This window comes from Aythya fuligula, chromosome 1, assembly GCF_009819795.1.
Source record: "Aythya fuligula isolate bAytFul2 chromosome 1, bAytFul2.pri, whole genome shotgun sequence".
Lineage (NCBI taxonomy): Eukaryota > Metazoa > Chordata > Aves > Anseriformes > Anatidae > Aythya > Aythya fuligula.
In genome coordinates, this window is record NC_045559.1 from 33,414,645 (window position 1) to 33,441,881 (window position 27,237).

General features: G+C 37.1%; 2 protein-coding genes across 4 annotated transcripts; one reads left to right on the forward strand and one right to left on the reverse strand.

The window, feature by feature from the left end:
* Positions 1–671: 671 nt before the first annotated feature.
* RPAP3 (RNA polymerase II associated protein 3) lies at positions 672–19,405 on the reverse strand. Of its 3 annotated transcripts, none has more exons than XM_032203679.1 (17): positions 19,326–19,405; positions 17,209–17,367; positions 16,058–16,198; positions 15,498–15,620; positions 13,143–13,270; positions 12,430–12,551; positions 11,996–12,066; positions 11,200–11,331; positions 9,809–9,936; positions 8,303–8,424; positions 7,783–7,853; positions 7,518–7,640; positions 5,399–5,610; positions 4,383–4,578; positions 3,621–3,718; positions 2,301–2,401; positions 672–1,139 (listed from the first exon to the last, which is right to left on the reverse strand). In XM_032203679.1, the coding sequence occupies exons 2-17, from the start codon at positions 17,359–17,361 to the stop codon at positions 1,048–1,050; spliced, it is 2,013 nt and encodes a 670-aa protein (XP_032059570.1). In that variant the 5' UTR covers positions 17,362–17,367; positions 19,326–19,405; the 3' UTR covers positions 672–1,047. The 3 variants fall into 3 exon arrangements, with proteins under 3 accessions (XP_032059570.1, XP_032059555.1, XP_032059562.1); XM_032203664.1 differs by having other exon boundaries at positions 4,383–4,605; XM_032203671.1 differs by lacking the exon at positions 19,326–19,405 and adding an exon at positions 18,815–18,833 and having other exon boundaries at positions 4,383–4,605.
* A 165-nt stretch (positions 19,406–19,570) lies between these two features.
* On the forward strand, positions 19,571–25,346 carry ATP23 (ATP23 metallopeptidase and ATP synthase assembly factor homolog). Its single transcript, XM_032193691.1, has 5 exons — positions 19,571–19,695; positions 20,152–20,306; positions 20,603–20,740; positions 22,143–22,226; positions 24,787–25,346. Exons 1-5 carry the CDS (start codon positions 19,671–19,673, stop codon positions 24,988–24,990), a joined length of 606 nt encoding a protein of 201 aa, XP_032049582.1. The 5' UTR covers positions 19,571–19,670; the 3' UTR covers positions 24,991–25,346.
* Positions 25,347–27,237: the final 1,891 nt, after the last annotated feature.

A 27,237-nucleotide genomic window follows, 5' to 3' on the forward strand; every position in this document is an offset into this window, starting at 1 on the left:
TTAGGAATGCACAAGGTTTGAATGAAAACAAACTGACAGAACATATCAACAAAATGAAAAACACTGGTCAAGTCTACAATACAGACAAATTTTTGGCAGCCATTACTTGAATACTACAATTATGTCTTAAATTGTATTTGTAAGTGCTGTTACTTCCTTTTTCTGGCCATGTGAACAGTCTATTATGCATTTGCCTGATGCTATTTCTTATCTAAGAAAATGATGTGATTTCATGCCTTTGTCTTCTTTATACTGGAAAGATATTCTGCTCAGCTTTCTGACACTTCTTAAGAACTGTATGTGGATAGGAAAAAAAAAGACCTGGAAGATAAATGTGATAAGATTATTGTAAAAGTACTCTCTAAAGACAAAAGTGGTTTTCTCCATACTTTTTAATTTCATAGTATTTGACTTTCTTCTATTCTGCAATTATAGTTGAGGTTTACAGCTGTTAATGCTTTTGGATAAGCTGAAGTAAAGGAATTCTGCAATTTTTTGCTTATTGTAACTTAGGTTCTCTTTGCAGATTATATGTTATGGATGTTATGGCATGGTCTGTCCTTAGAGGAGTGATTTAGGCACCGGAGTAAGAAAAAAAAAAAGACATATTTGGTATTTTCAACTCAACATTTAATTTCTAAAAAAAAAAAACAAAACAAAAAAAAACACACAAACAAAACAACAGGCAAGTTTGTAATATACACCATTTGATTCTTACCAAAAAAGATGCGTATAAATATATGTTTTCTTTCTAATAGAGATCTCCATTTGTAGTCATAATCCTGAATGCCAATTGATCCAATTGTTTTTTAGGCAAATTGATTCCACTGAAGAATGTAGATCTGTATTATTTCAGGTGCTGGACAGCAAACGTGACAGCAGAACTTTCTCCAGCTACTTGCCATTCCGGTGAATCAAGTTCAAGAATCTCATTACTTATACAAAAGCAACAGAACTCCAGTCTTTACAGGCTTCTTCAGATGATTTCCACATGACAAAAATGTGGAAACAGCAATTTACACGCGTAATGTCAGTGAACTCACTAAACTAAGAGAAAATGCCGTATTTCTTCTCCAATTCTTCAACCTGGGTATCTTTCAACCCCATGTGTTTCACATGACTGAACAATACCTGTGTAACTGTAAAAAAAATCCCAACACAAACCATTATTTTTGCAATTAACAGTCAGAACGTAAATTAGTTCAACTCTTTCTTCTGTGAGTAAGGGTTTTCAGCATTATATAGCTGAAATATGAGTAAGTTTTTAGGATTACTCAGAGGATAAAGAAAGGCAGCAAAGAGAAACCCTCTGTTTTGATGCTCGTGAATTGCCTAACAACATTTCCTTAAATGGATATACAATACTGACAACGTAAACAGACAGATTTTATTTTGTTTACTATCTTGGCACTACACCATTAAATGCAGAAGATAAAAGTTAATGCCAGATGGCAGATAAAGCTTACATCAGGTTATGATGTGAAGGCAATTCCTGAGTGGAATTGACTTGCACTTCAGTAAGTCAAACAACTAATTTTATTGTAAGGAGATTCACATAACAAAATTTTCAAATTATAATGGTTATTAGTGAAACTCAATTGTAGAGAGTAAATCTAACATTACTTGTTCCTAAAGAAAAGTTTAGCTTGTGAGTGTCTCACTGTTACTTAGTCTGTCTGGCATGGTAAAACAAGAAGTGTTTGACATGAAAACCACAGTTTTATAAACCTGGAATTCAAGCCAGTGTCAGCCTGGATTGCAACCTAATCTAAGTGACGCCTCAAGGACAGGACAGAGGTTTAGAAACACTTGCTTTGTTTCTAAAAAAAAAAAAAAAAAAAATTAAAAAAAAATATGCTTGCTAAAAAAAAAATATGATTTTTTTGACAACACTAAAATCATAATTGCTGAAGTGGTCATAGCTGTGAAAACTGTAATTGGTACACCTTGACCTGAGATATAAGACTTCATACAAATTCATAAATTTGTAGCATTGCTAGTTACAAACTGAAGTGGTAATGAGAAGTTATTTTATCAGAATAAAGTGTGGTGGTATTACTGACAAAACCAGAAGGATTTAGCTGTATTTTTTCAAGTCTCAATAAATGATCAAAATATTTAAGAAAAGTGATATATTTTCATATTGGCTTCTAAAGTAATCAAAAAGCATTGAATTAGACAAGTAACTAATCTTAAGTTATTATTTCATGGAATAAACAATAGTAGCACTCTTTTGCACGTTTCTTGCAAAATACAGTATCAACAAACCAAGTTTTAGAAGATGGTACTGAACTACTTACTTTTTTTCTCTGAGCCTGACATAAACATTACTGCCATATCAAATCTTTTTAATTCAGATAGCCTCTGGAGGACTTCAAGGATGAGTGATGGCTCCTCTTTCCTGTAGAAGATTATTAGAAACATAAAAATAACTACTGTTGATTAGAAAGATTCAGTAGCTGCAAGCGATATTAAAGACTTCAGGAAATGAAAGGACCAATGGAATTCCTTTCCCATTCTCATCTTTCCTGTGCATTCTTCCACTGACTTAGAAGAGAGCCAAAACCAGAAATATTTATCCAAGCATCCTTTTAATACAGACCAAGAGCAGAGAAGTACAAAAAAAAAAAAAAAAAAAAGGACTGATGCAAAATGATTGCTGTTAATGTACAGAATAGCTATTAAATGATTTAATGCTTTCACCTTGTCATAACAAGCACCTCATTACAGCTACTGACATTTTTATATGTATAGGCAATTCCTAGATTTTGTTCATTTTATATTCTTCTGGACAACAGGCAGTAGTAAGCAAGCACCATCTTTGCTACAAATACTAACAACTAAGAGTGTTTTTCTTCTGTAACTTGTTCTGCCACCCTACAGAACAAATGCCTTTTACCTTACTGCAGACAACTTAAGCTTACTAGCCTTTTTAAGTCATACCACAAATATAGGACAATGCCTCATCACACAAATGATGGGCATTTACAGAAACTGAAAAAAAGCCTAATATTCATTTACATTTACTTTTCTCCATAAAACAAGGACTGATCAGCATTTTGAATGCATGCTCACAGCATAATCCATGTAAGTAACAAACTGCTTCCAACAGGTAAATGATATTTAAGAATCAAATGGTAGCAGAGACAGAAATTTCAGAACAAATTGTCATTCCTTTCACATTAGAACTTCTAGCTCCTATACATTTACTACAAGCTACTGTAAAATTCTAGCAGGTAATTAAGAATTCAGAGTGTATCACAATAGGCATGGCATAGAAGAATTAAACCACATACATTTCTTAGCTTCAGGAATAGAAAAAATTAATATCATGCAACCATATGTGATAATGGGACATACATAGTAACATGAACAAAAATTATTTCATTCTATCTAAATGTTACTAACAGGTTAGTCTAGGTAGAACCTGTTTATTTCCTTACTTTTCTGACTTTTCAAGATACGTCTAATTTCTTAGTAAGGAAGAATTAAATCATTCCAAGTATTGTACTCGGATTCATGTAATGCTACATATTCAAAATAATTTTGTAAGCCCAAAAGTGAGGGGCAGGATAGGAATAGCAACAAGCAATATACAACAAAAGAGAAGCTTAACTTACGTAATGTAGAAGTCATGTAGAATTTTCAGTATCTGGTTAAACAAGTCTGGATCTAAGGACTTCTGGAACAGTTTTGGATAAAACGAAGGCTCTATTTGCTTTGGGAAAATTAAGAAAGGTATGTTATTTAGGCAAAAAAAACACATTTGAGCCATAAGAATTATAAATGAATATTTAGGATGTCTTGGGCAATGGTGGAAGTGCATGAAAACTAACAAATTACTGTTTGTGTGTTTTGTCTGGCTTTATTTTTTTCTTGAGAAGATTTTTGCTACATTCTTTAAAAAAAAGCATTCTAAGCAATTTTTGTGTATATATATATATATATATATACACACACACACATACACACACACACACACGTATCAGCAGAAGCTGATAGATGTAGATTGATTTGTTTCTTGATGTGTTTCAAGTATTTTTTCAATATAAAGGGAGAAGAATTTTGCTATATGTCTGATTACCCTAGAAGCATTCATCTGAAGAAAACAATTTCACTTTGCTGACATATTCATATGTTTACAGACTTAGGGCCTACGCTTAAAAGATGACAGATTATACAGAGACTGTACTCTACATGAGGTAAGTGAAAAGACAGACACAACAGGAGAACTATTCGGATGCAGCTCACGCTACTTATAATTATGTGCAGGCAATTAAAGAAAGGGACTATTTCACGCTGCTAAGACAATCTAACATAGCTACCCTTTTCGCCTAAGTTGATGCTATCAAAGTACTGTCAAACAATAATACGTTTCATACCTTGAGATACAAATACAGTTTTTCTGGGCAGTCTTTCAGCTTCCTGAAATCAGATTCAAGCTGGAAAGAATTTGCAGGAATGGCAGGGACTGCAGAAGCAGATCTATATGATGCTTTGATTTCTTTTTCTGCCTGCTTGTTTGTAGTGTAAGATGGATGCAACACTGGTGAAATTCCTTTCACACTAGCAGGAAGCCTGAAGAGAGATTTCAAAGTATGTAATCTAGAAAACATTAAAGGAAATTTTGCACTGAGACCTAACAGGAGACCTTTCAAATCCTAAAAAATCTAAAACACTTGAACACCTCCAGGGATGGGGCATTCACAGCTTCTCTGGGCAACCTGTTCCTTTGCCTCACCACTCTCTGAATGACGAATTTCCTCCAAACCTCTAATCTAAATCTCCCCTTTCACTTTAAAACCATTCCCACTTTTCCTGTCGTTATCTGACTGACCTGAAGGTTCATCTGAGGTTAAACCACAGTACCATGGCAAGTGAGCAACCTGTTTCAATTTCAATACTGGTTACAGTGGCACTATTTTTTGTCCTATAATTTTTCAGTTAAGTCCATTTATTTTTTCAGAAATTATAAAATGACTAAGGAATTTACTTTTTTCTTCAACACCTGGTAAATCCATCTGACTGAGCTGAAAAAGGCAAGGGGAAGCAGTCCTCACAAAGTCTTCAATCAGGATTCCATAAAAGGTACTAAGGAAAGATACAGTGCACGAGGAAGTGAATATGGAATATGGGAAAATATTTCCAGTTTCTTCCTCTTTGAAATGTAAGAGCAACTACTAACTTTCCATACGACACTAACAGACTATATGTGTTTCTACCACTACTTGATCAAAGAGACAGACATGTAAGAACTGCACGTTTCTTTGCATATTTTTTTTAATTCAAATTCTCCAAATTATGTTATATATCTCATCACGTGTAGAAGTTTAAGAATTAAGATTATATTTCAACTACATCTACCTTACTAAAAGAGGGTCAGAATTTTTATACTTACTGTAATGGTGATGTATCAGCGATTTCTTCTATTTTTAATTGCTTTGCTTTTGGAATGTCCATTGTAGTTAAGTGATCATCCTGATCCAGATTCTCTGTTGCTTCAATACTTGTCAAATTTGTACAGTTATTAACGAAAGAAGTAGTGCTGGGGAAATCACTATTTGGCATATCGTCATCAACTTCTTCAATGGGTATTGTTTGCAAAGGCTTCTAAACAGAACACACACCTGATGTCATGCATGTAAGCCTTTATGTCAACATAAATATACACTGTATTGGCACCAGAGAAACTCCTGTTTATAATTAAACAATTTCATCATAACCAGTTTCATGTATGTTGAAACACACAGGAGACACTTAGTGAAGATAAATGGCAAAAAAAGGAAGCTTCATGACTTTCTACAGGAAGTCTAATATTATCATTTGCTCAATTTGTTATAAACCAGCATACCCCTACAGTATCTCAGAATCTGTATTCTGTTTTTCCAGTAAAAAAGAAAAAAAAAAGTTTTGGGGGTTCCCCCCCAAAAAAAAAAAAAAAAAAAAGTTTTGACCAATGACCTGATCAAGCTTTGTAATTTAGCTAAACAAAGAAGTACCCATAAACATATGACTTATCTCTCAACTTCATATTTTGAGATAAATATTTGTAACTCAGGCCTCCTGGCTGACCAAGTTGCATACAACACAAGGTAATAATCCTACCACTGGAGAACATGCTGAGTAATTAAAATGCTTCAGCTTGTTCGTTTCATCTCTGCATGACCACCATTATTTCTGATCACCTACCACCATGTTCCTAGGTCTTATGAAGCACCAGTTAGTGTAACTTTGGAATTCTTTGAATAGAATCTAAATTGCTCTACGAATATTGATGCAAATATACATGGTTAAACTAAACATATTCAACAATTTATACTTTTAGAGATGGCAGATTTCTCTGCCCAGCTCTAACATAAACCCTCTGCAAGTCTTCACAACAATTTGCAAACTGCTTTAAATTATGCCCAAAAAGCCCTGTATGGTTGGTACGAACAGACAATATATGGTTTGCTTTAACAATATGACACCTCATCATTGTGCTAAGAGTGCCTACTCGATATGAGACAGTTACAGTTCTTGGGCAGTACAAAGAACACAGATACTTAATCTGTACTTGTTACAGATTACACAGAAAAAATTTACAGGGTTACACAGAAAAAATGCCGCCTAGTATCTCAACTTAGCAGCCAAACTGAAAACTGTCTATAATCAGGTGTCATATTTCAGCTACTTCACAATAAATTAATTTAGGTTTCTAAAGATAGTGTATTAAATACATATACTTTTACCATCTGGTTGTAGAGCATATAATACTTTAAAAAGGAAAGGTATCAAAATAATCACTTATTTCCTACGAAAACTAGCCACACATTTTGAACACACTTTGTATTTACACAAGAATGCATACTCCGTATCATCATATTTTGTTATATGTAACCCATCAGTGGTTATAGTCAGAATGATAATTCAGACTTTAAAAATGTTGCTTCTTGAAAAAAAATAATTCAGCTATTTCACAGCATACATGGATGAAACTGCAGGCTCGAAGCTATCGCAGTAGCCCTGAGTGATACCAACGTATGAGATGGGTATGCAACATGCCTTGTTACTACAGCAGTTGCTATAGGAACTGGAAACAGCTGATGAAAGAGAGGGGACATTTACCCAGAGCTTTCTCAAGTCTGCAGTCAAACATGAGAGACTGAACCCATTTACCCATTAGCCACCCATTTACTCTCAACTATAATGTTAGGACTCAGGAGAGGGTTGTGGAGTTGCCTCCCTATTTCATACTGTTGATATATATACACACCATGTTTCCTGTATAGCACTATGGATACTGTACAACACTATGGATACTGTTGAACACACACAAATGCAGAAGTTACATTCTTGAAAAAATATCACAAAAGTAAATCTCTGAACTTTTGAGATTTCCACATGCAGTATATATCTATCAGAAGATGCAAGAAGCTGATTGTAACTTAAACTCTACTTTTTCCCATCATTATACATAGCAATTCACAAAGGTTTTTTTGTTTGTTTGTTTGTTTGTTTAAAAAAAAACAACTCACTGTTGATTTCAGGAGTGATGGATCATCAATGAGTTTCACTATATTCTTTATTTCTGCTTCTTTTATCAATACTGCAGGATATTCTTTATATTCTTGAGCTAACTGTTCTTTCTCAGCTAATTCCTGGAAAAAAAAATTAAAAATGTAATTTTGCCAGAAAAACTGCAAGTTTCAGAAATAATTATTTGTTAAAATTTACATAATAAAGAATGAAAAAACTATTACTGTAGGTTTACATTAAAAAAAAAATCATTGGTGTACATACATTTCTTATTTTAGTGAGTTCATTTATTGCTTGTTTATTTCCAGGTTCCAGCTTCAGAACAGCTTCAAAATCTGAAGTGAAAGACAACATATGAAAAATGTACACATTTCAAGTTACGAATTGAAATTTGTGAATTTAATTTTTCTAATGGCAAATTTTTATACCTCCCATTTGTTCTCATAGCTATAAAATACTTAGAGACAGGTAACTCATCCTAATATCTATCTTAATCTAGTTTTACATTAATTTTTCAAACTATTACTATTAAGTAGCAATTGTAATTTCACACAAGCCCATCCTCCTATCATATGAATACCAATATAAAAGTTATACATATTCATTGAAAAACAACTAAGCCCATTCATCCTAACTTTTGCACCGAAACCTCAGCTAGTCAGCACGTTATTTAATTGTTATTTTAAGATTAAAAACAAAAATCAGGACCTCCTTTTACTTATCTACTTCTACTATTTCTACTTATGTCCTTCTACCCATCACACATCCTAATTCAGAGTCATACCTTGCATAGCTTCTTTTAACTTTCCAAGAGCAACTCTTGCAGCCCCTCTTCTGGCAAAAGCTTTAGAATAGGAGGCATCTAACAGCAAAGCTTGCGTACAATCATTTTCTGCCTCTTCGTATCTCAGCAAAAGAATAATACAAAATTAATGATTAGTTTCAAATTAAGCAATTTCAACTTAAAAGACAGAGCTACACAGAAGTTAAAATACAAAGACCTTAATTACCTATATACCACTGATCCAAAACATAGAACAAAAAATAAAATAAAAGAGCATATTTTTAACAATATCAGAAATTATAAGTCAGCATATTCTTGTATTAAGGTCATTTTCTTTCATTCTAAGATCAAGTCATTCCAATTATGTTTGATCATGACTCCAATGTGTGAATATTAAAGTATTTTTGTTCATTCCTTTTCTCTCCATTTATCATTAAATTTACAGAAACAGTACATTTTTTTCAGCTCTCAAAAACCTACAGAGCTGATGAGAATACCAATGAGCTTTTGTTGCATTTCATGTTTGAGTCCTCTTTGAAGTGTAAACAATATACCGATTTATCTCACACTATCAGTTTTCTTCTTGGCCATTCAAGTAGAGTATCACTTCCTCTGATTCTCTGACATTACCTGCATTATGGTATCCTCTACGGCTTAAACGGAAATAGTACCCATGCAGTCTACTTAATAATTGCATACTTTGAGATCAGTGCATTGTCTGTACATGGTCAGCCACAACACATTAGAAGAGATGACTGATAAAACATTCAGCTCTCTGCTTCTCATGCTATCATCAATTTAAAAGGTTTAAACTCCTATACCAACAGGGAGTCAAAGCAAAAAAAAAAAAAAAAAAAAAAAAAAAAAAAGAAGCAACATTCAAAGACTTCAAAAACGGTCATTTGGAATTTTGCTCATTTGGTAGAAAGTATGCATTTCCTACTGTTACTGGATTACGTGAGAAAAGTTTAATTAGAGAAATTACACGTACAAACTATTAGAGTTAGAGAAGTATTTTTAAAGATTACTTTATTCTCAGAAAAAGCTCCTACCCATTCCTTTTCAAGTTAGCAATTGCAATCCACTTTTTCATACAGGGCAACACTCAGTAGCTGACTGTTTTTATAGCCAAAAAAGACAAAGGTGCCGGTCCTTTGATAAAGGTAAATATGTAGAATTTTACATGTGTGAAAGAATGAGAAGTCAAACTTTAAAAAAAAAATCACTTAGGTTTCATTATAATTTCAAACTGATGTTATTTTATTTTCTCAGAACTTCTTTCCTATGAAATACATTATGAGATCCCACATATTCGGTTGTTTTTAAATCGCTTGTTGTTTTCAGTATGATTTATTCCATACTGAATTCTAGAAAGAATTGCAACAAGTGACTAATGAAACTTGGGTGAAAACCCACTGGATCAGGCTTCCTTCTAGTTCAGAACTACATACAGAATTTCTTATATTAGAAATAAAGAAACAATACAGTACATGCAATCCTACTTACTTTTGAATCTTCAGATAGGCCATAGCTCTGTTAGCTGGCAGAAGTGCATTGGTGCCATCTGCTGCTATACCACGTGTATAACATTCTATTGCAGCCTCATACTTCCCTTCTTTGAAATAACCATTACCCTGTTATAGTTAAGTTCGGAGAAAAGGTAACGTTGAGAAAGATCTAGTGCAATTAGCTATTTTTTTCGTTTTAGTAGACAAGGACACAATATCAAGAAGATGAATCACAAAGAACACAAATTTCAATACAGGTATTTATGACATTTTTTCATATCTAAACCCTTTGGAGGTAGACCACAAAAATTTCTTATTTTTTTCCAGTACTTCACGGATTAAAAGTAATGCTATCTCTACAGTTTAAGGTGATTAGTTGGAAAAGAAAGAAATGGTACATTAAGTAGGCAAAAGGAGAGGTGCCACAGTAAAGAAATTTTAGTCTAGTACAGTATGTTGTTGACAGCACAGTTGAATGACTGTAGGGCTGTTCCTGGCAACACTGATCCTGTTAAGTACAAATTGCAGCCTCTGCCTTTTTTTTTTTTTTTTTTTTTTGCCAGTGAGCAAAGTAGTAGCAGAGAAGATGATGCACGTGTAATATTTCTTTACTCTTGATGTGCACTATAAGCCAGGCGGCACCCAAAGTTAATGGTTCTGTAGCCAAAGCTAATAGCATTTTGTTACTGTGGCCCCTTTTTGTTCCGTTTACCTACCTAATGTATCCTTTCATTATTTCCCTACTCTTAATCCTACTAACCTCTTACAACCAGTAAAAGAAAAATGAAAACTTATAAAAAGTCAGAAGTTAAGTAGATAAAAGAATAGTAAGAAAATTATAGTTTAGTAGGTAAAGTTATTTCTTAATTGCAGTGGTGGGGAGGGAGAGAAATCAACAAGCCAACTATGAGTCAAGGTAATATACCCAGAAATAACGTTATCAGAAATAACATTGTCATTGTTGCCTGTACTCCTTTAAGTTCTTCTTATAACTACATTTCACCATGTCATCAGTGGTTTGAAAACAAAAGATAGTCTACAACCCTTGCTGGACAAGAGTCAAGATGCACATAATACTGGACAAATGGGCTATTTGTAAAACATAGTTCTGGTTTTATCTTACTATATATCTGAAATTTATCATGTACAAATGATGCTCTAAAAGCGAACTTGCAATTATTCCCCCAGAAGATTCCAAACAGAACTGAACCTGACTCCCCTTCCTCCCACCACCACCAGAGCCTGAAACAGCAATTAAGCTGTGTATCAAGCACACTGTATGTATGACGTTCAGGACAGAATCAAATTTAATTTGAGCTAACAAGCTAACAGCACAAGACTATGCTCTAGTTTGCTAGTTCTCTTCTTCCATTAAAAGTTACAACTTACGAGATCTTTTTCTGTAACAGCCTTCTGCTTGAGCTGCTCGTCTTCAATGCGCCTCTTCTCTTTGTCTGTTAATTCTGGTTTAACTGGATCTTCACACTCCTTCTGTCCCGAGCTTTCTTTTGATGATAGAGCCTGCAAAAATGTTGTTTCTCAGTAGGTATTTCCCTCACACATTTTCAGAACAGGAGTTACAATAAATTCTAAACTTTTAAGAAGTAAAGATCTAAAGTAAAGAACTTTAAAAACTACTGTTGAAGAGGTAATGCTAGATACTCTTATATTTTAGTAAGATCATAATAATAAGCATTCTTTCCCTGTCACGAAAGAGGTTAGACTTGCAGAAGAGTTTCTGTTCTGCTAGGCTTAAACTGACTTTCTGGTCTGGCATAGCACAGCAAGCAGTGGAACTACAAGCAGCCTAGCAGTTTAGCTTTACTCTGCTACCAAGAGAATATATAATTTTTCTGACACCTGTACTGCTACCTTGTACCAAAACACTAAACGTGACTTTAAAAAAAATCATTAAGACAAGAACTTGAAAAAACACCTGATGGAAGAAGATTAAAAAAGCCAGAGAAGCTCATGTACACATCCAGTCATAATCTGCCAACCCACCATTACGCTGATGTATGCATACCTCCAAAACTAGAAGACATTAAATTACAGATTTTGACTTCAGAGAACTTGAAGTGCCAGCAAAAGCCTATCAGATTGTGTTGAATTCAGTTCTTGTTATAAATTGATACAAACTAAACAGGATGTATTAATTTATGTTGGGGCCTATCAACCTTATTACCTGATTAATTTTCTTCAGTTCATTTTTTGCTTCAAAGTTGTTTGCATCCAGCTCTAGAACTTTTTCATAATCTGAGAAGATCAGAAAACAATGTTTCAAGTATGAATTATAGGCCTGTAACCACAGTATAAAATAAGAGCATTCTTCTGGAGACAACCCTTTTCTGTAGTTACCTAAAAATCATGATATTAGAAACAACACTAAGATATTTAATACTGGATTATTCTTTAATTATGGACACCTATGGTAATTATTTAGACTTGCTGGTTGAATTTCACCCTCACAGAAGAATATGCAATATGTATTTCATTATTTTTGTTTACAGAATATGAAAATTGAATTCCTATGTCAGATACACCAATCATACAAGCTTTAGGCAAGCCCACAGATAAACAATGTGCATGTTTTTTAAGAAATGATTAAAGATGACCCACCTTCTTTAGCACCTTGAAGATTTTTCAAAGCAAAGCGAGCAGCCCCTCTTCTGGCATAAGCCTTTATGTAATTTTTATCTAAAGCAAGTGCTAAATTACAATCAGATTCTGCAACAGAAAACCTATTTAAAAAAAAAAAAAAAGTGAATTAGTGAACACATCTAGGAAACAAAAAATAAAACCTCAGCAAGTTACTCCTTCCTAAAGTGATAAATTTTCAGGCTTCACAAGGGGTATAGAATAAGTGTTTAAACACCTCTTGATTCAGAACATATGGGAAAAGCGAAGGAAAACGGATGTCAGCAATCTCTACTGCAATAAAAAGAATAACCAACTCGCCTATACCCTTAATTCCCCCCAAAAGAAATTAAAACCTTAAAAATAGAGATCATAGAACCAGAAAGGCAAGTTGGATGCTAAACTTCTGTTTTTCCTTTTTTTGAAGTCTTGTGCTATAACACAGAAGGTGGCGAATTTCAAGCACGAAAAGACAGAAGGAAAACAAGATGACAGAAACTACCAGATTCCTTGTCACAGCAATTCCTATTACACTTCGAAACTGCAAAGCAAATTTGAAACCAGCCTTACATAGGCCTACATATTACAGTATGATAAGTAATATAATCAAAAGTTAAAAACACACACACATTAAGAAAATTGAAGGTAGGATGTCATAGAAAAAAGTATTAAGGATTTAACAATACAGGTCTTACTTTTTCATTCTATAAAAAGCAGATGCTCTGTTTGTGGGCAATACTGGATTGTACGGATCGTAATGCATCCCTTTAGTGTAGCATTTTATAGCTTCATCAAAGTTTCCTTGTTTAAAGTAGTTGTTACCCTGTAAATAAGAAGAAAATAGTAATTTTAAGAAATTACTGTGTAGATACATTTTTGTTCTTTTTTTTTTTAAACCAAAAATCAGTAATCAAAGCTTGTATTTTAGTATGCTCAAATGTTTTTTTTAACATCTCTCACAAATTACTGCTTTACTGTGAAACACTTCTTGTAACTAAAATACTAAATATTCTATCCCAAATATTTACCATTGTTTATACAGTAAATTGTTCTTATTATGCTAACTTTCAGTATCTGTAGGTCATTTCTACAAATGTAGAAGCAGTACGTACAAAGCTGTTTGAACTGCCATATAAGTTTACTGAAGTTTGTTTGTTTGTTTTTTGTTGTTGTTGTTTTGTGTTTTTTTTTTTTCAGGTTTTAGAGATTAGATTTGGCATCCTCTCTTTCCTAGGTAAATATTCTAATTTACATCTCTTTTGGGACATGGCTTTTATCTGCTGCCAAAATGATAACACTCACAGATATCTCAATTTCTCCTCTGTGTAGAATGCAGATTATACATCTGGGAATTTCACAGCAGTAGGGAGAGTAGGCAGATGTCATGCATGCAGACAATTTAAAAACAAAACAAAGCCACTAAGAAATTCTACTGAAGAGTATGGACTGGCAGATGGTATCAGATGGTTGTTTTTAAATACACTTTCTCAGAACCTCATAAATTTCTACATAACTATCTTAGACTAGCTACCTTACAAGTTGATGTAGTTCAGGTGCTCTTTATCTAATGCTCTTTATTCATTCCACCCAGTATTATTAACATTCAGATTTCTCCTAGTTACTATTTGGGGAAAGTCCTGAAAAGACTTTCACAATGGTATCAGGTCACAGATATTAAGCATTCAGCATGCAACACGATTAACAGAAACTTCTAATATTATATTGGGCTCCTAGCAAGCCCAAGACTGGGAGGAAGGAACTCTCATACAAATGAAACTCTTCACAACACTAAAAAACAAAGTATTAACACAGAACAAACAGGTAAAGCTTTCACTAGTCACACAAAAGCAAAGTATGTTTTCTGTTATTTTCCTATGCCAAGAGTGCTACTTGGTCAGTTGATACTGTTGGTACTGCTGAAAAGTGTTCCTGTTTGATTTTGGGGGTATTCCTGTCTTAGATAAAGAGATATATACAAGAAAGCACCTAAAAGGCAGAATGCAATAAATTACTACTTTCACTCTGAAGAGGAAATTATTAGGGCTAAAGTTACTATCCTGGCTTGACTACATGTCTCTGGTGCTTGAATCTGTCATGTAGGACAAAATCATGACGTGAGAACCTTAGAGAATTTGTTCATTTTTCTTGCAAAGAAACATTGCTGAGTCCAAGATCTACTATGTGTCTGTAGCAAGATCCAAGAGGCCCCTGATGGTGAGCATGACATGCCTAATAAGGATCCTGTATACCGAGAAAAGCTAAAGACCAGCATTTATTTGGTTTTCCTTCCACAAATGCAAAAGCATTTTTTGCCCCAAGGTGGAAAACTGTTTGGCACACATCTTAAATGTTGTTCAGACGACTAGCATTTATTATTTCTTCCTCCCAGATTTGATCACAATGAGAAGAGCTGTTTTGTATACCTATTATCTTGCCCAAAGGCAAAGTTTGATCAACATCTTGTTGAAAGCAACCAAAGATTTTGTACTTTTTATCCAAAGAAATCCTTGCTATGCCCATTAAGAAGGTGAAGCATAAGATAGGTCTCATTGTATTTTATTTGCAAAACAGGGTAAAAAACTTAACTGGTACCAACTTGCCATTACCAAGCCAGTGGAGACATATGAGTTTCTCCATCATTCGGAGACACAGAGGCCTCACAAAGGGAGCAATCTTAAATTCTTGGGGATTTCACTTGGGGCACTTATACCTTAGGCTCCAGTAAGCATGTGTGTCTATACAGCAATTCTACAAAGCAGTCCAACTTTTTAATGGAAAAAAAAAATCCACGAATACAATGATCACTATAAGCGTACATTAAGTAGAGTGACAGCCTTTGCTGCAATCAGTGATGAGGAGAAACAGAAATGTAGTCAGAATCCTGTGTGTTGGAATAATGGGCAGGAACATAGACATTAAAAAAAAATCTGAAGAGCAGGCACATTCCAGCAGAACTCTCATCTCAGCAGACAATCTTTTAAAACAAATTACAAATGTACCTACGTCCAAGTTACTATTTTGTAGATAATAAACATTTATAATACTATTACCTTTTCCTTCTCTGCAAGAGCCTTTTCTGCATCTATACGAATTCCGTCTTCTTCAGAGTCTGATTCTGGAGACACAGAATCATGAGTACTGTCATCTTTATCAAGTTCTTCCAGTATTTTATCCTGAAAAGGGACAAAATTTATTATTATTATAACTTATCAATACAAAATAAATCAAGTAAGACTAAGAAAATGAGTCGTCTGATTAAAAATCTCTACTCCTTAAGTCCTCTTCATTCTGCATTCTACATTTCACAAGACTTATCTTCTAATACTGACAGCCATGTTTAGTCTTATATTCTACAAGAATTATAACCTTTTAACAGGCCTATTGATAAAAGATTGTATTTGACTTTAAGTGAAGAGAAATCTGCTGGATGAAAACAGAATCAATAGGAAGCTGCAGTATTTCTCATTATTCTGCATGTTAAAGTTAACCCCTTTTGTGGAAAAAGCTACTTTCTACATTCATACAGTATTCAGCACAGTGAGTAAATCTGATTTCAAAACAGAAGTGCCTAGGGAGAAAACTAAATTAACAAGAAAATATCCTGACTCACCACATCAAGTTTTCCCCATGCTTCATAATCATAAGACTTGATTTTGTTTTTCTTGTTTTCCTCAGTGGTTGTCTTTGATGGGACTTTACTTTTGCTTTTCTTCTTTTTCTTAAAAGCCTTGTTTCGAATTGGTGGTAAATTCTAGATTGAAATAAGTAATTTATTACAAAACAGAATAACTATTATTTACTTGTACTGAATAGTCTACAGTATAGATATTACAGAAATATTATTAGAAATAGATAGACTTCTATTTCTAAATAGAAATAGAAATATATAGAGATATTTCTACTTCTATAATATCTGTATCTGCTGGCTAGTTTGACTTTAGAAATCCATTAAGCAAGCTGTTCTCAGGAATTTCTGCAAAACCACTAAAGACAAGCATAAATCTTTCAGTATACGGTAATTAACAAGTATTTTATGCAAACAATGGCTGCAAGTTAGAGCACAGGAAGTTCTGCAGTGACATGCGAAAGAACTTCATGATGAGGGTGACAGAGCATTGGAACAGGCTGCCTAGGGAGGTTGTGTAGTCTCTCTCTCTGGACATATTCAAGGCCCGTCTGAACGCCTACCTGGGCAGCCTGATCTGAGGAACCTGTTTTGGCAGGGGGGGTTGGACCCAATGATCTTTCAAGGTCCCTTCCAACCCCTACAGTTCTGTGATTTGTCATACAAGGTTAAGTTTTACAACAACTTTCTGCAGAGTATCACTGAAAAACTAGCATTAATATATTAAGAGACCACAATAAATAAATAACAGTGATGCTACAGATAGAAATATTCTCCTAGGTCTACCTGGAATTGATTAAACACTTATTGTCACAAAGCATTCATGAACTCCAGAAGCTACAACCCCACAGCTCTGTTGGTGGAACAGTTTGCAGAGGAATCCTCGATCTACTTCAGACGAGGAACAAGTCAGCTGGGTTAGCTCATACCATCTACTCAAATATTATAAGCCAACATGTGTAATTTTGCCAAAGTTAACTGGATTCTCTGAAATAAAAAATCTGCAAAAGGATTATCTTTCTGTAGCTTGACTCTTCATGGGAGGGAAGAAAAAGAACGGAACAAGAAGTTACTAAAAACACTGTCATGTAACGAATAGTTGAGTTAATAAAAATTGTAAGTCCATCGATTTTTACCTCTTCTGGAACACCACTTTGTTTCCTTAATTCAGAATCTACTTCCTTAATATCTTTTTCCCAACTCTCCAGTTCTCTCATAAAATCCTGCAGCTCTTCAGCATTTTGCTTTATCTGCAGCTGTAGCTCCAGTGCTTTACTTGGTGCAGTCATTGTAACCTGCCAAATTTCAAGGAGAAAACTTCCTAAAGAGAATTTCAAAGTAAGTATTGAAGGAAGCTAGCTCCTTCAAAATGAAGAAATCTGACTTGCATGCAAGACAGACTTCCCAAATAACCCAGTAAAAACATTAGATAGGAAGAAACCATAAAGAAACACAACTTAAATGTCTTGGGGGGGGGAAAGAGGAGGGAACAAAGAGAAGACATTATTTGTTCTGATATAATTTAGATTATATAAATATATATAAGTCATGCTCCAATTTAGTGTAAGTTATAAGACTTGAAGGTGATAATGGATAATAATAAACTATGATAGTTCAAAGCAATTTCTGTAGTATTTCCCAGAAGACAGAATAAAGAATACTCCACGTTAAGTCTCAACTACAGATTAAGACGTACAAGGCTTCTGACAAACCAACCCCAAAAGCATTTTCTGCCCTTAGAAACTGCGTATGTTTAGATATGCATGCATTTTTAGGACAGGAAAGAGTAAATGCATGAGGCGGCAATACATTATATAGACGAAGGGCAACTCAGTATATTATTTGAATGTGCTCTTTCTACACACCCACAGCCCTTCAAGTCCTGAAAATACTGTTTAATAGTTTTTAATGCTTATACGTCTTCATGAGTTTTGTTGTCTGAATTTTCTTTTTAAGTGAAAGACATTTTATTATCACAGGTATGACAAATCATGAGTAATAAGCAGCCTTAAAAACATCCTTGGTTGCAATTAAAAAAATGAAGCAACAATCCATAGCAAAAAAAAAAAAAAAAAAAAGTGAAAGGATGAAGCAAACATACATTGAAAACAACTATGATTAATTAGCTCAGGATGAAACTAAATACAAACTTTATCAAAAACACTACGAATAGTTGATAGTAACTTCTCAACTGAAAGAGCTTCAGGACCCTTTGCAATCCTCACGTGTAAGTAGAAGCTATTTATGGAGATACTGCACGCAAAGTTGTTATGGCAGAAAAAGGACTAAGTTCTGTTCATTTATTTTTATATATTCATATATACTCACACACAGATAGAGCGTGTGTGCAAGATAACAACATAATAGCATGGAAATATAAAAATATATGGGCCCAAGGTAATGACTTCTGCAATACAATGCACTGCCCATAATTATAGGTAGCAGTCTCATAAAAGATGCATAAGACATACCGCATGGTTAGCAATGATTTAATGCTACCCAAACAGAAAGGTTTCTCCACCCTCGGGAGCAAGCAGTTGAGCACATACCCTGATGCATCAGCTGTGCTGCTCACTGATACGTGCACAGATGGCAACACGCTTCTTAGCCTTAGCAATACATTTGTCCTAATCTCTTCTATTTGGTCTATTTTAAACTAAGTGGAAAGAAACTTCAGATGAAGCCAAAAATCTGCATTTTTGAACATATTTGCAAGTATAACGGGTGTTTTAGTTTTTCCACCTGCTGTTGCTGTGTCCTGAGCCGTCTCCACAGCTCTCAGGCAGTTCTGGGGAACCCTACGTGACCTGGCACGGGCACGCCACACACTGCGGGCAGCGGCACCTAGGCGAAGATGCTTTTCCTTCGTTACCAATAACTAAAATAACACTCTTCCACAACTAAAAACCTAGCGGCACGTTAAACCTTGCCATTTTCTGGGGCTCCGAAGCATCTCAGAGTAACAGAAAACGCAAGGCCGGAGCGGCTGAGGCTGAAGGGCCCCCAGGAGCCCACCAGGACCCCCAGCCCCAGCAGGGACACCCAGAGCAGGCTGCCCAGGGCCGCGCCCAGGCGGCTCCGGAGGCTCCCCAAGGAGGAGACCCCACAGCCCCTCCGGGCAGCCTGCGCCACGCTCCGGCCCCCGCCCGGCACCGCGGGGCTGCCCGGGGCTCAGCGGGAGCCTCCTGCGCCCCACCCGGCGCCCAGGGCCCCTCACCGACACCCCCCGGCCCCAACCCCGGCCCCGTCCCACCTGCGCCACACCCCGCCTCTTGCGGCCGCTGCCGGCCGCCGTCGCCGCCGCGCGGCCCGGCCTCCTCCCACGATGCAGCCTCCCGCGGCGGGAGGGGAGGAGGAAGAGGAGGGGAATGCGGCGCATGCGCCATCGCCCTGCCGCCGGGGACGGTGGCCGGGAGGGTGGCCGGGAAGGGAGCGGGGGGGGGGGGCGGCCATGGCGGCAGAGGGGGGCGCGCCGCCGGCGGGCGGTGGGGAGGAGGAGGAGGATGACCTCGGGTACCGGCTGTTCCCCGACCGCAAGAAGAAGCCGCAGGGCTTCCTGGTGCGCAGCCTCTTCACCTTCCACAACCGCTGCCAGCTGATGCTGCGGATGAGCCTGGAGACGAGTAAGGGTCCTGAGCGCACCCCTGGCTCGGCCGGGAGCGGCCGCAGGTTGCGCCAGGGGAGGGGCGGGGTGGCCGCGAGGAGAAATCTCTGCTCAGAGGGGGCAGCGGGCACTGGGACGGGCTGCCCGGGGGGCGGGGGGGTCACCGTCCCCGGGGGTGTTCGAGGAAAGGGTGGGCGCGGTGCTTAGGGACGCGGCTCAGTGGGTGACCGGGGTGGTGGGGGGGTGGCCGGGCCATTTGTGTCACGTTCAGGTTGAACGCTAGCAAGCATGAGTTTGCGTACACAGCGCTTCCTTCCTTCCCTGCCTCTGTATTTTGATTATAGACGACTTCCAAAACTTTTCTCTAGAGAAATTGATTGCAGCAATGTTTTTCTAGATCCATACGCTCAACTGCTTCTTGCGGCTATGAAGCAATCTGGTTGGTACGTAAACTAATTCGTCCCCTTTTGTGTAGTACCATCCGTATTACGCAGACTTAGCAGAGTTCCTCGACTTTGTCCCAGACTTTGTTCATTTGGACCTTTCAGCACTGTCTTCAATGACCGGCACTTTTCTTGCGAAAACTGTGATGGCTGTGTCAGTGGAGGTTTTGATTCTGCCACATCTCAGGTAGGCACCGAATCAGACACTGTCATCTTACAGGAGGCTACAGTTTTTCTTAGTGTCCCGTTCCCAGATGAAAAAAAGAAAACTGGATTTATTCATGCTGATACCTGAGTTAAAGTCCTGAAAATAGATATGTGAAAGGTGTTCTGCTGTATTGAACTGGGCACTGCTGGGACACTGAAGAATGGTGGGCTTGCTGATGATAAAAAAACATTAATCTAAAGAGTCTAATTGCTGTAGGTGTTCTGCATGGGTCTCTAAGAAACGTGGTGAAAAGACTACCTATATCCCTTCTACAGATTGTTCTGTGTCAGAACAACATTCGCCAGCAATCCCATATGAACCGTGTGGTTGCGCATGAATTGATACACGCTTTTGATCACTGCCGTGCACATGTTGACTGGTTTAAAAACGTCAAACACTTAGCCTGTTCAGAGGTAAGTTAAAATGCTTCTAACATTGCCATTGAATTCATTGCTGCTGGTTATTAGGGATGCTTCATGTTTAATTAGGTATCCTGTTATACAAACTTCATTTGATTGATTCTCTTAATACGTTTTGTCCTTTCTGTCTGATCAACTTAAACAGCTTCAATCAGAGAACAAGTATCTTGTTTTCACAAATATTAATATGTCAGTGTCATACTAAGTAAAATGTGGTCCCTGTGCGTGCAAGCATAACAAGAAGTGGTTATTACTAAGTAAGAATAGTTGGAGATTAGCACACATTCACATCTTAATTGAATATTTATAGTGTTCCTTTTCTCTCCTGCAAATCTGTTTGTTGGGTATATTTTTTGTTGGTTTATATTTTCTGGTTAACAGTAATCTCGCCTTCTCACTTTTTTTGATTGTGATGTTGCTAATAATGCTTTTAGTTTTGACTCCATGTCCATTTCAGCGGACGTGGGGACGTGGGGCTTGAAAGGCCTCAGAAATTTGATGCATTAGTAGGTGAAATTAAACAGTGAACACAGGCTAGTAAGGATTTCTCTTATATACACAACTTGCGTATTGTGCCTGTATCTGATATCTGATGTAATTCCTGTTGTTTGACCACTGAAAAGCTTTGCCTTATGATTAATATTATGAAACGACATTTCTGTCACTGAGTGAATTAGATGGCTTAACTATACTTTTTAAAAATAAAATGATATAACAGTATTTTACAGAGTTGGTATGTATTTTTTTGAGAACATATTTGATTCCAGACTTAAGATATGCCCTGGTTTCATGTATAAATAGGATTTAAGAGAATTGATGTGAATTGATGTGATCAGATTTCATAAACATTAATTTTATTCATATTTGCTCTGGAAAAGATTCACGTCATCATGTATTGTCTTTATATTTTTTGTAGATAAAAAATTACCTCACTTTTTAAATTCTTATGGTATCAGTAAAGCCATTCTGTATAATTGCTGGATTCCTGCTCCTCTGGGTATCGCAGGTGGTACTCTTTGAAAAGTTCCTGTGTTTCTTCCAGACTCTTGTATGAGTTTTTAATCTAGATGGTTTTAGGAGAATCTTAATTTCTATATTCTTTTAGTAGTCCGTATATGTAAGTATCATCTTTTCTGCTCAATCATTTAAGCATTGAGAATATGCGAGCTTTTGGCCCTGTAGAAGCCTACATGTTGAGCAGTAACACTTTGCGTTCACTGGGGTTGAGTGGGTGGTTAAAAAAGGTATTAATAAGTACAAGTGGGAAGGGAATATTCTCTATCAGCAGCCAACAGAAAGATATCGAGAAAAAAAGTTATCTTTATTTTTTTTTTTAACTTTGTATTTCCACGTCTTTCTCTGATCTTCTATTTCACTGTATTTTTTTCCTCATTAGATTCGAGCTGCTAATCTCAGTGGAGACTGTACACTGATGAATGAAATAGCCAGGTTTAAATTTGGATTAAAAGCACACCATCAGGTAAAGACCATGGATATTAACGTCTACTGATTTGTTATGAGCCTTCTTTACATAGTCAATCACTGCCTTTTACACTTTCTGCAATACTTCCATTGCAGAAAGAAGTAGATGTCTGAGAATCCATAATACTGTTGTACAGCTTTTATCTGCCCTGCATTTCTCCCACTTTATTTTGTTCTCATGTTACTGAGCCCTACTTAGTTCTTGTTTGTTTTATGTCTCAGCTTCCTCAAGGCCCCTCACCTTTCCTTTCTCATGTTTTCCTTTGGACGTGTACTAGGTCCGGTTTGCGCATTTTGTTTCTTTGCTGTTTTTCCTTTTTCCCTACTGCCTCATTCTTGGCTCCTGTCACTCAGTTTTTCTGTATGTATTTCCCATTGCTGGATTCTTTCTTAAATCTCTCTACTAAAGAGAACAGAACTGCAGCTGCATGAAACATTGATTGCTGCAGAGTAATCTGCATCTTCCTCACATTGCTCTGACAGGAGCATATTCTTAACAGGCGGTGGGGGGACAGAAAGGGGGGGTATGCATAGGGAGCCTGATCTTGTCTGGTCTGGCCAGGAAACTGTATTGTTTCCTGTTGTGTCTTGCAGTTGTAGCAGCTGACTGAATACTTCAATGAAAAGTAGAACCCTCCTAATATTCAGTTTTCTGCATTATTTTTTCCTATTCCTCCTCCTTACTCCTACTGTTTCCTTTACACTGTTAGCTCCTTCTGCTGTTTTACAGATTCAGGGTACAGTACCCTCCTGTAACTTTAGTCTGTAATTTAATTTCATAATTTGCATAATCAGTTATATCTGCAAAGTGTGTCTGTAATAGCATTCCTTCTTCATAGGTTTTGATATTAGTGTCAGTTTGTTACTGTTCATCTCTTCCGTGTTCCCCAGCAATTTCGTTTTTGCAGAGCAGTAGTGTGACAGGACCAGTGCTTGTGAATAAGCTGTGGACCTGCTACTCAATCAACCTTTGCTTAATTAACCTTTAACGGTTCATGGTGGATTTTTTATTATTTTTTCTGAAGACCTTTATTATTTTTGTTGAAGTGAAATGCCAGAGTACTTAGTTATGTCCTATAGCATTACCACTGACAATGGATGGTCAATAAGAACCCAACAAAAATGGGGTTTGCAGGAAATGTAGCAGCAATACTCTAAGGCCATAAAACTCTTAAGTGTTTGAAAACTGGATTACAAGGGGTCTAAATAACCATTTGTCACCCAGCACTACAGGGACAGGCAGGTTGTTTTAGAGATCCTTGAAAGAATGACAACTGGCCATGGGGTTTTTGTTATAATTATATATTATTTTTACACTTTATTGTTGCATAATATGTTAGCAATCAGCATAGGTTGTTATCTACAATTTCTGCCACTTAGTGTAGCTGACAGTTACATAGAATTTCTAGAATTCTTAGTTCCACGGACTTTTCAGTCACCTGGACCCTCAGCAGATCAGGTCAAATTCTGATTAGTCAGCAGTGTATTAATCATAAGCCAGACTCAGACTTTACCTAAAAGAACATGAGCCACTCACTCAGTCCTCCAGGAAGATGACAGTGGAGGCACCAGAGGATTCACGGGTTTTGCTGTCCAGCAGCAGTGCTGGTCTAGCTTTCAGTGCTTGCTGTTGCATGATCTTGTAGACAGTTTCCAGTTCTGTGTGTCCCAGTTCCAAGCTCCATGTGCTTGTACAGTTATGTGATGGGTGTAACCACATCCTGACGACCCAGCACCTGAGCCTTAATAATGCTAATGGCCTTAATAACCCTGTGAGTGGGTGCCCCCATACCTTGGCACCAGAGAGGTAGGGAGAAAGGGAGGGAAGAGTGATCTGTGACCAGCCCAGTTGCATATTGTGCACGCGTGCCTTACCGTTGGTTATACTAACCATATTACCATGTGTCAGGAACAGAGGGTACCAGTCACACCATGCATGTCTTGGAGGAGCTGCTTCTTTCTACTTGTAGAGAAGAGTACAGGTTGAATCCCAAATAATTGTTTTTGTTTATTCTAGAGCAGTGGTCAGCTTATAGCTGGAGATGCTTACATTGTTTTTATCTTTTAGTAGACAAAGTGTGTAAGCAAAAGTAGTCATAAAGAGAGGTATCAAAATAAAGACTATTAGAGGAGTCATTCCTTTATGTTTTACAACATAAAGGGGGTTAGAAGTACTAACTGGGATTTATGTATGTTTCTTTTTGACATATTTTCTCTTGTGTGCAAGTTGAGTTGTACAAATATTTGGTACCCACAACAAATCTCAAGTTTTATTTTTTTTCCTGTTGAGAGGAATATCCTTTTCTTATCTGGAAGTTTATGGAAATGGTATGGAAAACTAAAACACATACTTAAAACAAATTTGAACAGAAATGTCTTTTAATGCTTATTGCAGATGTTATTTTACTCTTCTGTGACACCAAATTATTGCACATATAGTAGGAGTTGATACTTGACAAAATCTTTTTGTAAAAAGGGAAAAAAATGGGTTTATTCTTTTTTTTTTTTTTTTTTTTTTTTTAAATAATTACATTTTCTTTTTCTAATTCCCACTTTAGACTTGTGTACGAGACAGAGCAATTCGTTCCATTCTGGCTGTTCGAAAAGTTAGCAGAGAGACTGCGGAAAAAGCTGTGGATGAAGTGTTTGATGCCTGCTTCAATGATCTGGAACCATTTGGAAGAATCCCGCACAATAAAACAGATGCAAAACGTGCTTATAAAGACTTTCTGAACAGAGATCGCTACAATGCTAATTTGTAAAGGAAAAAAATGTGAAAAACTATGTTAATAGCTGGTTGTTCTATAGTATATGGAGTTGCAATCTACACTTGCAATGCTGGTGGAAAGGGGCAATTCTTTCAAGTGCATCAATTAATTTTGTAAACTTTTTCAAGGAGCCAATTTACATCAAGGTAAATGAAGTAAATGAACTTGACTAAAAACTGTATTTCTTTACCTGTTATTCCAACAAGCTCGTTTAGTACACCAAATGATGTAATAGATAATGATCTGCACATTTCAATGCACATTTAATTCTGTTTGGTTTGAGTAGGAATTGGTTTCTAAAATTTTTGTTGTTATTGAACAAATCTTTTCATAAAATCTTTAAATTTCCACCATCTTTGATACATAGTCATAAATTTGATTATCTTCTTCAGTCCATTTAAAAAGCTCCTGGACCTGTATTTAACAACCGGGGCTAATTCCCAAATGTAGTGAACTGCCCCATTTGTCTCTGAAGTCAGTTTTTGAGCACCTCTGAATTCCACCTCATCTAATGTTAACTGTACAGGTACATAAAGCCCTTTTGCTTATTAGAAACTTGACCAACAATTCTCCTGCTTACAGGATCAAACCTACAGGCTGGATAAGCATTGTCAGAGTCTATCCACCAGACTGAGTTTTGCATGAATAGTGTATGGAACTTACCTGCTTGACGGTATAGGAAAAAGACTGGAAGTTCATCTCTTCCTCTGAGGGAAGGGAAAAGTTGCCAACTCCATAATAAATCTTAGAGAAACTGTTATTCCCAAATACAAAGTATTATAATGATTGTCTTGGATACAAGAAAGCCACATTTTCCTCTTTCTTGAAGTTGAAGGTATGATTCTACCACAGGTACAGTTCACTGACATAATGGACCTGTGGCTCCACAGTCAAAGGGTTTGCAGCTATAACTGTAACAGTTACTGGATTAAGACTCAAATGGCAAACCTAGATCCACAAAGGAGCAAATAGTCCTCTGATTTTTATTGTTTCGTACTGATTGCCAAACAAACTTAATGGGATCTCAAGGTCTGAGAGGACTTTTTGTTACTGGTTGTATCAGTTCTGTGCAGAATTTGCTGAGGTTGGAAGGGACCTCTGGAGACTGTTTCTTTCAACCCCATTGCACAGAATAGGGTCAACTAGAGCAGGTTTTGCAGGAGCAAGTCTAGTTGAGTTTGAGTGTCTGCAAGATTGAAGATTCTACAACCTCTCAGTATCTGGTTCAGCATTTGATCACACATGCAGATACATATGGAATTATGTATATGGAAATAGATGGAATTTCTGGTATTTGTGCCCATTTCCTCTTGTCCTTTCCTTAGGCACCTGTGAGAAGACTCTGGCTCAGTCTTTGCTTCCACCCCTGCCCCATCAGATATTTATGCATGTTGATAAAGTCTGCCTGAACTTTCTCTTCTCCAGACTGAACAGTCCTGGCTCTCAATCTCTCCTTGTGTGCTGGGTCTGCCTGGGATGAAGTTAACTTTCCCTGCAGCAGCCCATACAGTGCTGTGCTCTGCACCTGTAGCTAGAACAGCACTGCTATCACACCAGTGTTTTGTGTTGCTGAGCTGTGCTGGCACAGTATCAAGACTCTTTCAAACCCCCTGCCAAGAGCCAGCAGGCTTGGGGTGGGCAAGAGGCAGGGAGGGGACATCGCTAGGGCAGCTGACCTAAACCAACCAAAGGGATATTCCGTACCAATTGGACCTGTTAGAGTGGGTCTGGAGGAGGGCCACAAAGATGGTCAGAGGCTGAAGGACCTCTCCTGTGAAGAAAGATTGAGGGAGCTGGGGATGTTCAGCCTAGAGCAAAGACTCTAGGGTTTGACTCTGCATCTTTTCGGTACTTAAATGGGGTTTATAAAAAATGGTGAGAAATGTTTCACACAGCAGATAGTGATAGAACAAGGGGGAACAGTTGTAAAATAAAAGAGGAGATATTTAGATTAGATGTTAGGAGGATATTCTTTGCTCAGAAGGTGGTGAGGCACTGGAACAGGCTGCCCAGAGAAGCAGTGGATGCCCCATCCCTGGAGGTGTTGAAGGCCAGGCTGGACGGGGCTTTGGGCAACCTGATCTAGTGGGTGGCATCCCTGCCTATGGCAGGGGGTTTGGAACTGGGTGCTCCTTAAGGTGCCTTCCAACCCAAACCATTCTATGATTCTATGGTTCTATCAACTGTACATGAAAGAGGGGTCTACATTAGCCTACAAAATATACCAGAAAGGGATGGATC

What these genes read in the sequence shown, in the direction of transcription:
- RPAP3 (XM_032203664.1), bottom strand. Translation starts at nt 17,361, where the DNA reads ATGACTGCACCAAGTAAAGCACTGGAGCTACAGCTGCAGATAAAGCAA. An exon ending in AACTGAAGAAAATTAATCAG is followed by an intron (nt 11,332 to 11,995) that starts GTAATAAGGTTG and finishes ACATTTTTGCAG; the next exon opens with GCTCTATCATCAAAAGAAAG. An exon ending in AACTGTATTTGTATCTCAAG is followed by an intron (nt 3,719 to 4,382) that starts GTATGAAACGTA and finishes ATTTTCCCAAAG; the next exon opens with CAAATAGAGCCTTCGTTTTA.
- ATP23 (XM_032193691.1), top strand. Translation starts at nt 19,671, where the DNA reads ATGCTGCGGATGAGCCTGGAGACGA. An exon ending in GCGGATGAGCCTGGAGACGA is followed by an intron (nt 19,696 to 20,151) that starts GTAAGGGTCCTG and finishes CCTTTTGTGTAG; the next exon opens with TACCATCCGTATTACGCAGA. An exon ending in TTGATTCTGCCACATCTCAG is followed by an intron (nt 20,307 to 20,602) that starts GTAGGCACCGAA and finishes TCCCTTCTACAG; the next exon opens with ATTGTTCTGTGTCAGAACAA.